Source organism: Corvus brachyrhynchos, unplaced genomic scaffold (assembly GCF_000691975.1).
Source record: "Corvus brachyrhynchos isolate BGI_N302 unplaced genomic scaffold, ASM69197v1 scaffold279, whole genome shotgun sequence".
NCBI lineage: Eukaryota > Metazoa > Chordata > Aves > Passeriformes > Corvidae > Corvus > Corvus brachyrhynchos.
Genome location: NW_008246060.1, coordinates 4,380,758 through 4,396,319, shown reverse-complemented (window position 1 = coordinate 4,396,319; position 15,562 = coordinate 4,380,758). Strand labels below are relative to the sequence as shown.

At 43.2% G+C, this 15,562-nt stretch overlaps 1 protein-coding gene across 1 annotated transcript; it reads left to right on the top strand.

The window, feature by feature from the left end:
* Nucleotides 1-6: 6 nt before the first annotated feature.
* On the top strand, nucleotides 7-7,488 carry LOC103623652 (protein NDNF). The gene is made up of 4 exons (XM_008642777.2): nucleotides 7-222; nucleotides 2,273-2,468; nucleotides 4,172-4,305; nucleotides 5,218-7,488. Exons 2-4 carry the CDS (start codon nucleotides 2,281-2,283, stop codon nucleotides 6,567-6,569), a joined length of 1,674 nt encoding a protein of 557 aa, XP_008640999.1. The 5' UTR covers nucleotides 7-222; nucleotides 2,273-2,280; the 3' UTR covers nucleotides 6,570-7,488.
* The last annotated feature ends 8,074 nt before the right edge of the window (nucleotides 7,489-15,562 follow it).

The following is a 15,562-nucleotide window of genomic DNA, read 5'->3' as shown; positions in this document are numbered from 1 at the left end:
TTTTTTTTTTTTTTTTTTTTTACTTTTCTTGAAGGACTGCAAGCATTTTAGTTGCTATGTCTGTTCAGGAGCCATATGGAAAAATCAGTCCTGTCCTGTTAAACTGGTTGCACAGTTTTGATTTTCATCTGCCTAAAGAGATCTGAAAAGTCTATGTTCTTTTATGCTTTTTTGGCAAAGAAAGCAAGTTGTCTGAGGATCATCTGACCAGGAACACAATAGGTAAGCACAGTATTTTTTGTGTAACGTATTTCCAACGGTCTGAGAATATATTGTTTGCGTAACTGAGTGAAAACAACCTTTAGGATGATGCTCTCTTTGGGATAAGCTGATTATAGGTTTGTTGATCGCTTGGTTTGTTTGTTTTCCTGGACAAGAAAAGCTGAGCTGCTGTGGTATCAGTGTGGTTTGCAAGATCCTGTCATTTAAACAGCAGAAAGACTTTTTTTTTAAATCCTCTCCAAAGCACAGAGCAACTCAGATTCCACTGTCAAAGGTAAAGCAAAATATTTGGGGTTATATTTTAAATCTGTTAGCTATAATTAGACTACAAGAATAACAAAGTGGCAAAGTGACTCAGAGTCATAAGGAAAAGCTCTAAGAGCATTAAAACAGAATTGATTGGAAATTATAACTATTCTTTCAACTTGTTCAGATGGTTGTTTAAGCCTGCATTCAACCAGGTGCTAAAATATTACAAACAAGAAGAGAATAAACCAACTTTGTCTGGACGTTGAGAGGGACATTCAGATGACCTGGTAATAATAATTTCCATAATCATCTCACTGATACTAAAGATGTGCTTGACTATGGGAATCCCAGATTCTGTACATAAAAACCTACAGATGTATTCAATGCTATATTTAAATGTGCATGTTTGAAATGGATTTTAAAAGGAAGGGGTCCTTTTATAAAGTCACTTTAACCGCAATGGACAGCGGGTCTGCTGAACTGGAGATTTGACCGCCTAAGATCTTCCCCACTTTCACAGGCACTATGGGGAAAGAGCTAATCTCAGAAAGAAATAAAAATCTCTTAAGAATTGAGCCTTTGTCCTGTATGTTTTCTCCTACCACCAACCAATAATCAGATTTAACCAGGATCTTTGCTCCTTGCTGCTTCTAAGATGCAATAGGCTACTTTTTCCTCAAAAAAGGGATCTCGCTCACAGAGCTCCCTCTGCTTTCCAAATCCCTGAGCTACAGCTGGCACCTGCATTAAAGGTCTATGCCCTTTCCACTTTCATACTTTCTGAAACTGCATGTGGCAGACAAAAGAGTTGTAAGCATAATCGATAACTGCACATAGTGCACTGTCAAAACTTCTCGTCCTAACTGGAGTCTCCTCCTCTGTGCAGCTCTGGGCAATGCTCACACCAGTTTAAGTAATGCCAGTATTTGCTGGGGACTGGTTTTGTGCTTTTCTTTCATAGATTCCAAGCTGATAATAAGGCCTGTTGAAAAAAAAGGGACATAACTGATTTTTTAAAATCTCTTTCCACAGTGAATACAATACAGTTGTAATAGTTCCAGTGAGCAGAAAAAGCTGAGACAGGCTGAAAGTGGTGCAGGTATGAGAACGATGGGCAATACAAAACTCTAAGAACAAGATTACTGCCCTACAGTGATAAAGCCTTCTTCCAAATGAGATACACAGAGCTTAAAATCTAAGTACCAGTTCAGGGATTCTTATCCAGGATTCTCCACCTTTGACCAAACAGTATCTTACACAGCTCTGGATAAGTTATACTGATCCTCTTATCTACACGCACCTACAATCACAGTGGACAAAATAAAAATTCAATGATCTCTGATAGAACAGCAAGGGCAGCAATGGTTGGGATGTACTAATCTCCTGTGAGTTTTAAAGGGACAGTTCCATTACAAATAGCTCAGCCTTGAAATTTAGTAAGTGAATGCCACAAACTAGAAAAAAAAATCGTTTAAATGTAATTCTTCACTCATTCTGAAAGCAGTAAAAAGATTTGTTTGAATAACTGTGATGTTGAACTTGTGCTCCATTGACTATACTTTTTCCTATAATCAAAGACTTCATAGTTTCTGCAATTAAATCTTTGCAGAGAGATCCTCTGAGGAATATTTCTGTGAACTTTAAACAATTTAGCAAAATGGAGACTGGCACTATATTTGAATGCCTGTCTTACTGGGATTACTGGGATACAAATACCAGGAAAGGCACAGAAAGAAAGGGTCACATTACTTTCTCTCCTGTGGCAGCTGTTTCTGTTCACTTTTGTCATCTCACTTTGCAGTACTGAAGATGTCCTGGTTCTGGCTTTATCTTCCTCTCCATCTTCTCATGGCAACTTCTTTGTGCCATTCTACAAAACCAGCCACCACCAGTTCCCAACAGAGCTTCAAGACCAATCTCTTCAATTTCTACCACTCCCTGATACTGGCAGATGGTAAGGAAACTACAGTTCACCTGCTGAAGGATATACCCAAAAGGTAAGAGCAAATCAGCCACTGCTACTCCCAGATATTTCCCCATGTCACTGATAATTGCATGCTACCAGTGCAAGCCAAGAATCCCTCTGCACCTGCAGGGCTCTGTCTGTGCACACTGAATTGCCAGAAAAATGCCCCACTCCTCAAGTGTCATTACACTGCCCAGGATATGGAATGAGCCTCTGAGATGAGGTTTAGCTTCCTGTAGACATTTCAGCAGCTTTCTGTGTTGTTTGTCAGAGAAGCAGCAGAACTGATACAGGACAGGTGGGCTCCAGCAGCAAACAGTTGTGTCACAAACAGCCCAGCTTCAGGTCTGCAGAGACAGCAGCCATCCTACATTCATGGTGAAATACAACCATGTTACCTAGCAAATTAACTACCCCAAAAATCAGCAGAATAGCCACACAGACATCTGGAAAACTTCTGCCACTGTCCTGCACACTAAAAGTCTTTTTGTTGAATGGCAATACAATTTGCTGAGATCAAAAGTGCTTTGCATGTGGAAATTCCACATTCTTCACCTTCCTAGACCATCTGCAAAGTCTTCTGCCATACCTAGATATGTAGGTGACCTAGATACTACAACTGGCACTGCATCTGGGCAGCAAAGATCAATCTACTTGTTTGGGAAGAGATGCACTTTGGAGAGAGAGCAGCAAATACAGATTTTGACATACACCCGAGTGGTCATGGAGCAGAGGGTGAGCCAGATTGCTCAGTCTTCATATGCATTGCACAGAAAAACTGGAACATGGCACATGTTATATAATGTGACCAGGAACAGAATAAGGACCTCTCCTCATTAAAGGAAAAGGGGTACTGAAATTTTAAAGAAAAGGGAATTTTTCTACGCTCTTGTGGCATAACATTAAGACTGCAATTAGGAAGCAGTTTAGCATGATCAGGAAGGTTCTTTTGAACCCCAGTCATGCAAACAGAAACACAAGAGATCACAAGTTTTAGCTTAAAGACTTGAGAATGTGGAACTGATTCCAGTGAAGCTTCATTCTGGCCTAGTAGCCATACCCTGAAAGTAAGCCAGGCCTCCAGGCTGACAGGATCTATCCATAACGACTAGGCTTGTCTCACTGGTGAACAACAAAAAAACCCTTGAATTGCCAATTGCCTTCATTTCAGTGCAGAGTGAGGCACCCAGATCCAAACATTTCTGTGGCCAAGTCCAAACATTGTACAGTCTGTATAAAAACAACAGAAATAAAACAGAGCAAGACAGGAGGTTGGGCTTTTTTAAGGCAGGAATCAAAACCTGACCAAGGAGACTGATGTCACTTTGTACTGCTCATGCACATGAGGTAATTAAGGTAGAACCACCAACAGGTGGTTATGGAGACAGCAGTCAGCTAAATCACATCCGTCATCCAAAATAACCAGCTAAGGACAAGATACAATGTTCACCTGAAGTGCAAGAAAAAAAAACCTCAGAGGGAAAGATACTGCCTAAGCTAAATGGATAAAGCTTCTAGCAAATACTTGTGGAATAGGAAAAAACTCCACAGCATGTTTTCATTCTGCATCTGAAGGCTGCAGACATTCACCATCCCTTTGTGTGGACACACCCCAGAGAACAGTCATTTCTACCCAGAGCACAGTGGCCCACATCAGAATGGCTGATTACAAGGAGTTTCAGGCAAACTTGAATTCCCTGATACATTTCCCTCTATTTCTATCCACATTCACAGGTACTACTTTGTTTTGGAAGAGGGCAGGGTCCTCACCCCTTTCTCAATAACAGTGACTCCCTGTGATGTTCCCATTGAGTGGAGGATACTTGTCTACAAGTCTCCACCAGGTTTCCCAGGAAAAGCAACACCAGGTAAGGCCTTTGGTCTGCCTAAGTAGAGGCAAAGAAAGCATAAGTTACTCATACATAACTGTGTTATAGGAAATTTCCCACAAGCCCAAACATGCCATTGTTCCCTCTCCTGTGAGCTGCCATGGACTGACCCTGTCCCTATGGGTGAAACATGGGAGAGGAACAACTGCAGGTCCTCCAGGCTGCACAAACAGATCAACTTCGTAAGTGTTGGTACTGGGCCAAACTTCCCGCTGCTGCCTCAGTCATTTTTCTGTGGCTTAGGCTGCTTGAGACAACCATTTGCTCCCCACGTGAAGCAGAGAAGATTTAGCCATTTATTCTTGCCACACCTACCACAGCAGTGGGTAATAAATTGCCTTTACTCTGAAAGGCAATTCCTTTCTCTTGCATGATTTTTTGAATTAATTTTTCAAATTAAAAATCTAAAAGCTGCCATTAACAAGTTCTTACCTAAGCAAGTACACCTGACTGATGAGAACAAATTCTACTCCTTTGAATTGATAAGTTTTCCCTCTTCGTGAGACAACAGCCTAAAACTAATCCAAAGAAAAGAACCTATCATAGAAATAATGAGTCTCCTTAAAGAAAAGTACCCTAAGAGACAGCAAATAGAAGAAGAAAATTGTAGGGGCATCAGGCACAATACAAGCCAAGCTTTTGTAAGTTGTGGTTTCATAATTATAGTATTTTTGAAAACATAATTCTACAGCTGCACTGCTAAAATAACAGCTCCTCAAATTTTATTTTAATAAATTGCCAGTAGCAACTTATTTTTACTAAAACATATTTTTAGTTATAATTGCTGCTTTCAAGAAGAAAATACAATGTTCCCTAACAATAAAACTTGTATGATGTGCTTTATTTCACATCTTTTAAAACAGAAGTTACAAGTCTGCTTTTTGCCTGCAGGTGACCATGATACACAAGAGGTCTCAAAATCTCAGAAGGCTCCAAGCACGGTGTCCACCATCTTCAACTACAAGGGAAATTCTGTAGAGACTTACATGGGAATGTCTTCCCATTCTGCCGTTTACCTGCTGGAGTTCTTATCCACCGAGCGAGACACGCACATCACCGTGTACTTAACAACTGACACAACGTCTGGGCACCTCTACCCAGAGCTTCCCATGGACCCACGCATAGATGTGATTGGCACTGGCCACACAACGGTGACTCTGACCTGGAAACACAGCCCTTCTGTCTTGCAGCACAGGGAAAGCATCCAGTACTGTCTCCTGGTTAATGAAAAGCACAACTATAAGAGCTTATGTGCTGCTGAGACAGCAATCAGATCCTCTGGAATGAAGCTGCCACCCACATTAGCTCTGTCCCTCTCTCCATACCTTCTGGAGCCACAGCAGGTGATGATATTGTCCAACAGTGAACTGAGCATCATCAACAAAGTGAGCAGTGGGGAAGTCAGGCAGGTGTGCATGGGCACCAAGAACACTTACACGGTGCCCAATCTCAGCCCCAGCACTCAGTATTACTTTGATGTTTTTATTGTCAACCTCCTCACAAATGCCAGCGCCGCATACACTGGGACATTCGCCAGGACCCTGGAAGAACCTGAACCCAAGGTGACAGAGCTGAAAGATGGCAAAGTGATTCATGTGGTCCTGGATGGGAAAAAGCAGAAATTCTACAGTCTGCAGTACCAGGCGAGGCACAAGAAAATCCACTTCACCTTTCAGTTGTGTCGGGGCCAAATACGGGTTCACATAACAAGGAACGGCAAAACAGTGGCATCGGAAAATCTCTCTGGGCTGAGGTATTTGTCCCTGAAGGGAAAGTTGCTGGACACCTATTTGGTGCAGCTGAGGTCCACAGAGGAATCTAACTCTTCTGTGAAGGTACAGGCATCCCCACATTTCCACAAGCCCTTATTCCCACTGCTTCCAGAGAGCTTAAAAATCAAATCCTTCAGTAAACTGAGAACATGCAGGTCTGTGACCATTGCCTGGCTGGGAACACAAGAAGAGAGCAAGTACTGTGTGTACAGGAAAAGGATTGAAGAGGATCAGATTTGGGGGGAACTGCAGAGTGCAGACAGGTGCTCCGGGCCTGAATCTCGGCACAGATCAGAGAAAGTGCTGTGCAAGTACTTCTATGATCTAAACCTCCAGCGAGCTGTCACCACAGAGACCATCAAAGGGCTGGAGGCAGGGACATTCTACTTGTTTGATGTTTATCTCTTTGGGCCATCTGGCATCCCTGTCAGATACCACAGCAAAGTTGTGAAGACCAGGAAAAAATGTTGAAGGTTTTAAAGGAAAGCTTTGAAGTGAGTGAATGAAGGTTATTATCAAAATCTACACCACTCCAAGTCAAAGGCCCTGCAGTTTGAACCGTGCTGACACAAAAAATTTAAAGGCAGAAGAACAAAAAAACACCTTAGATAATTACACTTACATCTCCTCTCCTGTGTAAGGTGGGGTGCTTTATTTCTTCTCTTGTCTCATTCAAACATTAAAAACAGAGCTGTGAAACAAACTCATATGCATGGACATAAAATAGCCCAAGAGAACCCATGAGAAATAGATTGGTTACCTAAAATGCTCCTGAAATTCAGCACAGAAGTGATGGAAAATGCCTCACAAGAAGCACACATCATTTTTCAAGTCCCAGAGTTTTCTACTTTCCATAACTCATTCAGCTAATGAGGAACTGAGAGACCCCACAAATCAGACTACTCTTGAGAAACAGATTCCTCACTGCTTGAACAGGAATGGAGGCAAAAAGAAATTGAAAAAGCAGTGGAACTGATGTATAGCTCCTTCAGTAAAGCAGGCTGAACTACATCTTCCCCTATTGCCCACATGTTTGCTTGGTTTCGTTCCTACAGAGAAACTGTGCTTGGTTAGAAACAGACAAAATTCAGGCCAGGAACTGGCTCTGGATCTGGCTTTTCTGGGGAGTGTACAAATACACTGCTGTGCTACTGCCCATGGAGGAAAGCAGCAACTGAGGAATCTTGCCATAGAAAGATTTATCATCTCTAGCCTCTGATATCGAGCTCATCTCTATGACTCTGTAACTCCTGACTGTAATATATTCATTCTTTGCATCCCCAAGCCAGCCTATATCAATGAATGCATTGCTTTGACAAAAATTAAATGCAATTTTCCTATTAAATATCATGGAGAAAAAATATTTGCAGTAAAAATTCTGACAAATGCATTTTGATTGTCTTGCTTCCTTGACTACCTTTCTTACATGGTCTGAGTGTAAAAAAAAAACAAAAAACAAAAAACAAAAAATCAAGTCTTCATAAAAAACTGTCACACTCAACTTCAATTATCAGTAGAAAATATTTTGCACATAGGCTTGTGGCAGGCCTGGAATCTACCTATGAAGAGATGCAATAGATGCACTAACCCAGAGGCTGCCAGAGAAACCTTGCCTGCAGTAATTCTTTTTCCTCTACAACTACACTAAACACATACGTAAATGATTAAATCCATTATTGTGTATTTGAGTCATTCTCTTGCAATTCAGGGTCGTCAAAGCTCCAGTTTACCCTGAGTAATTATTACATCCAAGCATGTTTGGAGGCCCTTGGTGAGGACTGAATCAGTCCCGTGTGCAGGCCGAGGGTTGTGTCTCCTGCTCCAAAGCCTCTCACAGCCCTGTGCACCCTGTTTCAGTCACCCTGTGACTATTCAGCCCCAGATGGGGGCTCAGGGCCTTCCCTGCTGCAATATCTGGGCTTGGCTTGCATTTCTGCAGGCACTGTTCCGGACTCAGCAGTGCCATGGCAGAAGCCACGTGCTCTGCAGCCTCCTGTCCACACTCCACAGGCCTTTTGGCTAATTACAGGGGCTGGCAGCTGCTCTGCCTTCATTCCAAGGCACGCTCTCGCTTCATTTGCCTCCTGCCAAAAATAGTCTGAGCTCAGAGAGCAACAAAGGTCATCTCCACTTGGAAATCTCACTGTCTTCTGCCTTCCTCCTCAATTTCAGGCATTTATATTCTGGATGAATTTCACTTAGATGCCCTACAACTGGCTGTAATAACAACCATAATTATAATAGAGGAAGAACGGGAAGATCTGTCTAACAGCAGATACAATATATTCTTAATCCCCTGCCCTCAGTCTGTCAGAGCATTAACCCTTGCTTTTACCCTCTGTACACAATTGCCACAAAAATGTCCCCTGGAAGAGGAAGATACATTGGCAACGTGACCCATACCAGTGTTTCTACTAAAGCAGGTTTTTTACAACAGAATTGGCCTTGGGCTTCTCAGCAATACCGTGGTTCAGGGCTGTAGTCAAGAGAATGAGGAAAAGATAGAAGGAGAGCCTGAAAGACAGCAGAGAGCTGAGCAGTCAAAGGTGGCACAGAAGCAAAGGCTGTGTGTTGCGCCAAGTAGACTGACAGTGAATCTATTAGGAAGGAGTTCAGGTTTGAAGGACAGTAGATATTTCAGAGGGACTTTGAAAAGAGCCAGGAGATTCTCCTCTTCCCAGATTCACCAGCTCCTCTTCACTCCTCCTCTCCCTGGCCATTGCCCCATGCAGAGGAGTGGCTGAGGCAGAGCGCAGTGGGAAGCTCTGAAGAACACAACTTACCGGTCCCACAGCCCAGGCTGGCAGCCCAGCAGGGCAGTGGCCACTGGTGCTGCTGGAAGGGCTGATGCCAGTCCCTCACTCACAGAAGGAGCTTTCTCCCACCCACACCAGGTCCTCCATCAGCCAAGGCCCCTGCATTCAGGACAGAGCTCAGCTGTAGAGAGGAGCGCGCTGTTCTGTTGAACCCATCGCCTCTAATAGACACAGAGCAGGTACCTGCCCTCCAGGTAGCAGCCCACTTTGCTCGTGTGTGCAGCCAGCCATGCTCTGTAATGGGAGGGAATGTTCCCCTCCACTGATTTTTCCACTGTGATTGTGCCTGTGTGCACCAGGCTGCAAACCTGTATTCAATTCACTCATGCCCAGACGCTGCTCCTGAGGTGGCCTCTGGGTGCACTGGTTTAAGCTGAGTCTCAGTGCTGACTGCTGTCCTGAAAGTTTCAAAGGTTTATCCACAACAAAACCAAAGGTGCTGTGTTACAGTGTGAATACCGCAACACATGTATCAGACAATGAGGCCCGCGGAAAAAAAATATACATGGACTGATTCTTGATAGCTGTTTCAGAGATGTTTATTTCTCCAGTAGGGCCGGGACGTGCCCAGGACCGGCGGCAATCCCGGGACCCGAGGGTCCTTCCCCACGCAGGGGAACATAAAACAACCAGTGGGGAACGAGGCTGACCAGGGCCAGGGAAACACCCTGCCTCCCCCTCAGGGCCCCTCTCCCAGGGCTCCATGGCAGGGGAAGGGCCCCAACAGGGCTGCGTTACACCCTTGGTGCTCTTCCCACCCCTACACAGGCAGCGACTCATGTGCATAGCTCCCCATCTTCAGCACTCACAAGTCCTTTTCTTTCCAAGTTGTTTGGCATCTTTCCTTTCCCCCTCCTTCCCATTTGACCAGTCCTGGCATACTAGGCCATGTCTGCCCATAAACATTTCCCAAACCACCCCATTTCTTGTGTTCATGCTTTCTGCAATCCTTCCTGCTCAGTTTTTCAGAAAGGCTCAATGCCTTCAGCTCAGCCTGTCCTAAGCTGTCATCAGCTCTTCCCATGTGCTTCCCAGCCCTGCTGAATCTGAGTCACATCAGAAGCGAAGACAGATCTTTTCACGGAGAACATTTTAGAGCAATGTTTTGGTCTTGTGGATCATTTAGAATAAGTCATCAACATCATTATCAGGCCAAAGTATTTTTTCTGGTGTTCAGTAGTGGGTCCCAGCTTTTTTGTGTACTTGCAGCTAATGTATCTCAAGTCCTGTCAGAGCTGAGATCAAAGGCCATGCATCCCCTCCCAGCATTTTTACAGAATTGCTCCCACTGCAATGCCACCCCTGGGAAGTGAGGGTCAGGGTACCAAAAGCAGAGCAGGCAAATAAGAGAAAACAGGTTTAATCCCACACCCACTTCCCCTGTGGGCTCAGCCTCACAAATCAAAATTTGAATTGGCAAAATGAGGTGCTGGTATGTGAAACAGTGAAATAATAGAGCATGGGCCTAAGTCTACCATTGTGTGTTGCTGTTAGCCACAAACCAGAACACTGGGGCTCTTCAGCATCTCCTTTCAGTGCTTCATACAACTGCTACTCATAGAAATTTCAAAATGTGACCCAAGTCTGTAACAACTGCTTGTTTAATTTATACACTTTAAAAGATACTGCTAAAACCAGTGTAGAGGTTTCAGACACTGGGTTCATGGACTAAAAGCATTTATTAGTTAATATTTAACTGACAATAAGAATCATCTATTTTGTCATTCCTTTTTCCTGTATTTAACAGCCCATTTATTCATTCCCTGTTACTTTGAATAATAAATTTAAATACCTTTCCAAGTGGATCTGGTAGTTTAATAAACTGTTCCCTATCTGCTCATGTTCAGGAATGCATTCACAGCTTTAAAAAAAATTTCTCCATTTCATCTTTGTATCTTGCAATTTCTTTTTCTGGCTGATGCTTTCTCACTTGGAAGACTCACTTCTAACTTAAACAACATATTCAGATATTCTTCCTACTTTGGCCTGTGATGCTGAGGTGAAATCCTGCTCATTATTTGTTTTGAAAGACACAGAGCTGACGTGTTGGTTTACATGTACCCACATAACCCCCATTTTGGGCTTCCTTACTATTCCCTGTTGGTTTTTGTGGGTTAAGAATTTATGAGCCATGGGCACTGCAGTTAAACATCCCGGCCACATGCAGCTTTGCACAAGGCATAAAATCTAATATTGAAAATCAAACAGTATTAGCACTGACAGCAAATACAGACCAGTGACCCCAAAATGCCAAAGGCTTTCAGGTGCTGTTAGAGCAGCTGAAGCTCTCTGGCATTTAGAGAAAAATGGATGACTTAGCAGCAGATTAGTCATTCAGCAAAATAACCAGCCCAGGCAAAACAAAATAGATGGTGGCTTTGGGGGAAGAGGGTGAACAAATGATGCGTGGCTGCTCATCAGTGTTACCTGTTCTGTATATGCAGGATGGAGAAATCAACAGCGTAACAAAGCAGACAGGTCAATGTGCCTCTCTTGAACAACAACAGGGATTTCCTGGACAAGTCTGTCAAGGAATATTAAATAACAGCATAGTAAAAAGTAGATCAATTTACTAGAAGAGGCAAACAACGAGTGCATCTCACTGCTGCATTGAATTCCTCTGCCCAGAAACGTGATGTAGCTCAAGGATGAGCCCAGAGGATTCCGGGCTGGCAAGCGCCGATGGCAGGAGCTGCAGGGCCTCCAGCAGCCCACGCTGCCAGAACACCATCTCAGGCAGCACATGGAATGCCGTGCTGCCACCAGAACTGCCAACACGAGAGGGCACTGTCAGGCTGGAGGAGAAGCACAAAGTGTGCTTGATACACCTTATCAGGAGCAAATATTTCAGCAAATTTAACAAGACAAGCATCTTTCTGATAAGATTATTAGGCAGAACAGATAGAAGAAAAATCCAGAGCACACATTTAATTTTCATTAAGTCTTCCAAGTTTGAGGGGGGTTTGTTAAAATTAAAGTGCTTAAAACCTGACAGCCAAGGAACAGTAAGAGACAGGCACTTGCTGCCAGGGCTGAAACACCAGCGCTCCCACTGCCTCTGAAACGTTCAATCAATCACTAATGGGGCTAAAGCTCCTATAAAACAAAGAAATACTGTGGTACAGAGGATGGTCACAGACTCCATGAGGTTCAAGTGGGGAGTCTTATTTCAGGCAAAGCTTGCTCAGCAAGTTCCTATCTGAGGCACCCCATGATAACTTCACCTCTTCTCCTGTAATGCCCTTGTACTGAGGGAGATTCTCTGGAGTATCGCTTCCCTGTCCCACCAACAACACTCAAAGACTTACCTCCCACTGGATGTCTCATCTATACTCTGGGACACAGGAAACAGACTGCAGCTTGTCAGGGACTTATTTTGGGGGGAATTTGGTCACTGACTTTGTAGTCTCTATGAGAGACTAAGGATTTGCTTACAGAGGCCAGGAGCCATCGCCAAAAAAACTGCAGACCTATACTGCTTCTGCACTGAGGAAACTTCTCTGAAATGCTGCTTCTCCACCTCAAGTTTACAAAAGCATGTGAACAAGGACAGAGGTAACAGCAGAAGGGACCAAGAAGGTGAGAATCAGAGATACTGTTTCTTTTTGTAAGTGCTGGTATCAGTGACACAAGAGGGGCTTCAGGAAGGTGCCTCAAAGTCCAGTTTCAAAAAGATTGTTTCAGATTCCCATAGTAGTTTGCCCTGAAAGCAGAACTCAGTAGGAAGGGAGACCTCCAGGAGCAGAAGAAAACAATGAATAGTGAAAGTAATGAGGTAAAATTTGAGTTTGTTAGAAGCTTCTAAGCAAAGGAAGGGCCCAAAATGGATCCACATTTTGCATCCAGCTCCCATTTTTATAAGTTGCCTACTACTCACAGGAAGCCTTTTTGCCTGGACAGAGATTTCTCTGGAATGACATTCATCCTCAGAAGGGCTCTGCAGGAGCCCTGATAAGGGCTGCCAGTGGGATACATCTGTCCTGGCCCTTCCTGCAGCATTTTCCAGGCACCAGCACCACAGTGGTAACTGACACCAGCAATTTTTTCATTCTCTTTCCAGCAGCAAGAAGATTATATTTGATTGAGCTTCACTACTGATTAACTTCTATCTCCAGAGCTCTCTGCCAGCATATAAACCCACTAAGCCCCTAGTATTCCTGTAGCCTGTGACTCATAAGAGAACTCAGCATGCACTGTGTTGTCTGTCCCAAGACTATGATCCTAAGGAAATACTCAATCTGAGTCTCCTTTAGAGGCCTCTGAAAATAACCACACACAGCCCACTGTCAAGGTAATGTGCTGTTAGACCTGGATCTCACATCTGACATATCTGCTACATGAAAAACACCACAAAACCAAAACAGGGACTCTAGCTAAATAGCCAAAGTCTAGCTGGCCTGCTTTTCATTTTCCTCTGGGACATATGGTTCAAAATCAGCCCAGCAACACCCAAAGAGGTGCTACCCAGCACAGCTGAGGTGGTACTAGTGTTAAGGAAAACTTCCATTTGAAAGACAGGAAGTACCAGTGCTGGGTCCCACACTTTTTGTGGAGGCAGGTGATGGTTTTAAAGAGATTAAATGCATCTGCACACATGCTTAGGGCATGAGCTGTCTCACCCAAGGCTGAAAACATAACCAGAGTTAGAGCAGAGCTATTGCTATTCACTGCAGTGCTGACAAGCCTTCGTGTCCTGAGGCTTCACCCACTGAACCCCCATAATTAGGGAGTTAATTCCTTCTTCTCTTTCTCCATCCCTGATACATAGAAAGTGATCATAAGCATGAGCTACTTGACTTAGTATCTCAGTGTCATGACTTGGGGCCAGTTTCATGATTATTAAGCATTTGGAGTTGACAGTTACCCATGACTGGGGCTCGTGAATCGCAGTTCAAGAGGGATCCTGAAAGCAAGAACAGTTTGCTTACAATGACAACCAGGAAGGATTAAGATGTTTTCTGTACATGGTGGAAAGTTTTAACTTGAATTCTTTGGCCTTTTTCCCTATAGAAGAATCCCAGTCAAAGAGGGAGCCAGCATTAAGCACTACAGTCAGTGACAAGTGCCTTTGAGGACAAGAGCCATCCACCCACAGAGAGGGATTCTTTTCTTTATCTACAACTCAAGGAAGGAAACAATTTTATTATTGGGTTGGCAAAAAAAAAAAAAAAGGTAAATATTTCTATTCAGGCAGTTAGTTTCATATGTGGGCCAAACCCTCTGGTTTTGTAACATGGTACAGTCCTCAAAGCCAGATTTCAAAAGGAGAGTGCCAGTTTCTCAGCTCAGACTGAGAACCCACAAATTGGCCAGACCATCAGCAGCGCTTTGCACATATTATCTCCTGTTGGGACAAAATCTTTTCAAATCTGCCTGTAACTCAATGAAACCACAACAGTTACATCTGCAAACAATTTGGCCCACAATATTTTCCTCCCTAGTCATGTTTATGCAAAGGGGAAAAATAGTGACTACTTTATCCATGCTATTCACATGTACTAATGCACAATAGCATTACTTTCTAGAATACCCAGAAGAAAGCAGAAAGGTGTTTTATTTTTATTCCTCCTCTTATTCAAAAGAGAATATAATTACCCACAAAAAGCAGCCAATTCCAGCTCCAAAATACAACTATTCTATAGCTAAGCAGCAGGACAATTCACTTTGAAATGAAACTTCTCTAAAAGCGATATCAGAACTCCCACTCATGCAAATGGCTTTTGTTTGCAAGGGTGGTTGTTCTTGAAGAAAGGACTCAACAATGGAATTGAAAGGTGATTCAGAACATGAAAAAACTAAGTCTGGTTCTGAACAGGACATTAGAGGGGAAATCTGCAGCTCACATTGTGTTGGGCACAGTCAGTTCTGACTAGAATAAATGACAATTACATTATTCAATAGCCTTTTTAGTCTCAGAAATTGGCAGCAAACCTAATATTTCAGCTATTTGGATAAAACTGTTCCTTGTCTCTCGGGTATTGCTGTTTATTTGCCTCAACTCTATTAATTCCATCTTAACCAGGTATTCAGAAAATGTATGATAGCAGAATTGATCAGTCAAAACATACCGAACATTCTTTTCCAGAGGATTGCAAAATAATTCATTTAAGTAGTTCTTTTGCAACATCCTTTGGCTACACTGTCCCTCCCACCAGCTTCTTATAAGAATCATAGAATTACATCTATTATTGCCTCACTACAGTTGCTTTCCCTACTGACTTGAGATAAAGTATCACAGAATATTCTGAGTTGGAAAGGACCCACATGGATCATCCACCATCAAGTCCAACCCTTAAGTGACTGGCCCATACAGAGATTGAACCCACAGCCTTGGCACTATTAGCACCAGGCTCAAACCAACGGAGCTAAATAGCCACATGCATTTTTGCTTTATTTAGAGCAGGAAGCTGCTTTTTCTTCCCTAACAGAACAGTTCCCTACCTACTCCAAGAAAAGAATGTATATTGTCATAGCAAGGCCCCAGTGACATCCAAAGGTAAAACTGCAAGCACGCTCACTTCCCACTGCTAGAGCATATCTAAAGGTAGGTAGTGGAAGCAAAAAGATAATGGAAAGACCAAATCCTAAAAGGGAAACTAAGAAAGAACTACCTACAGCCTGCAGTCTGGAAGGAGCCAGATCCATGTC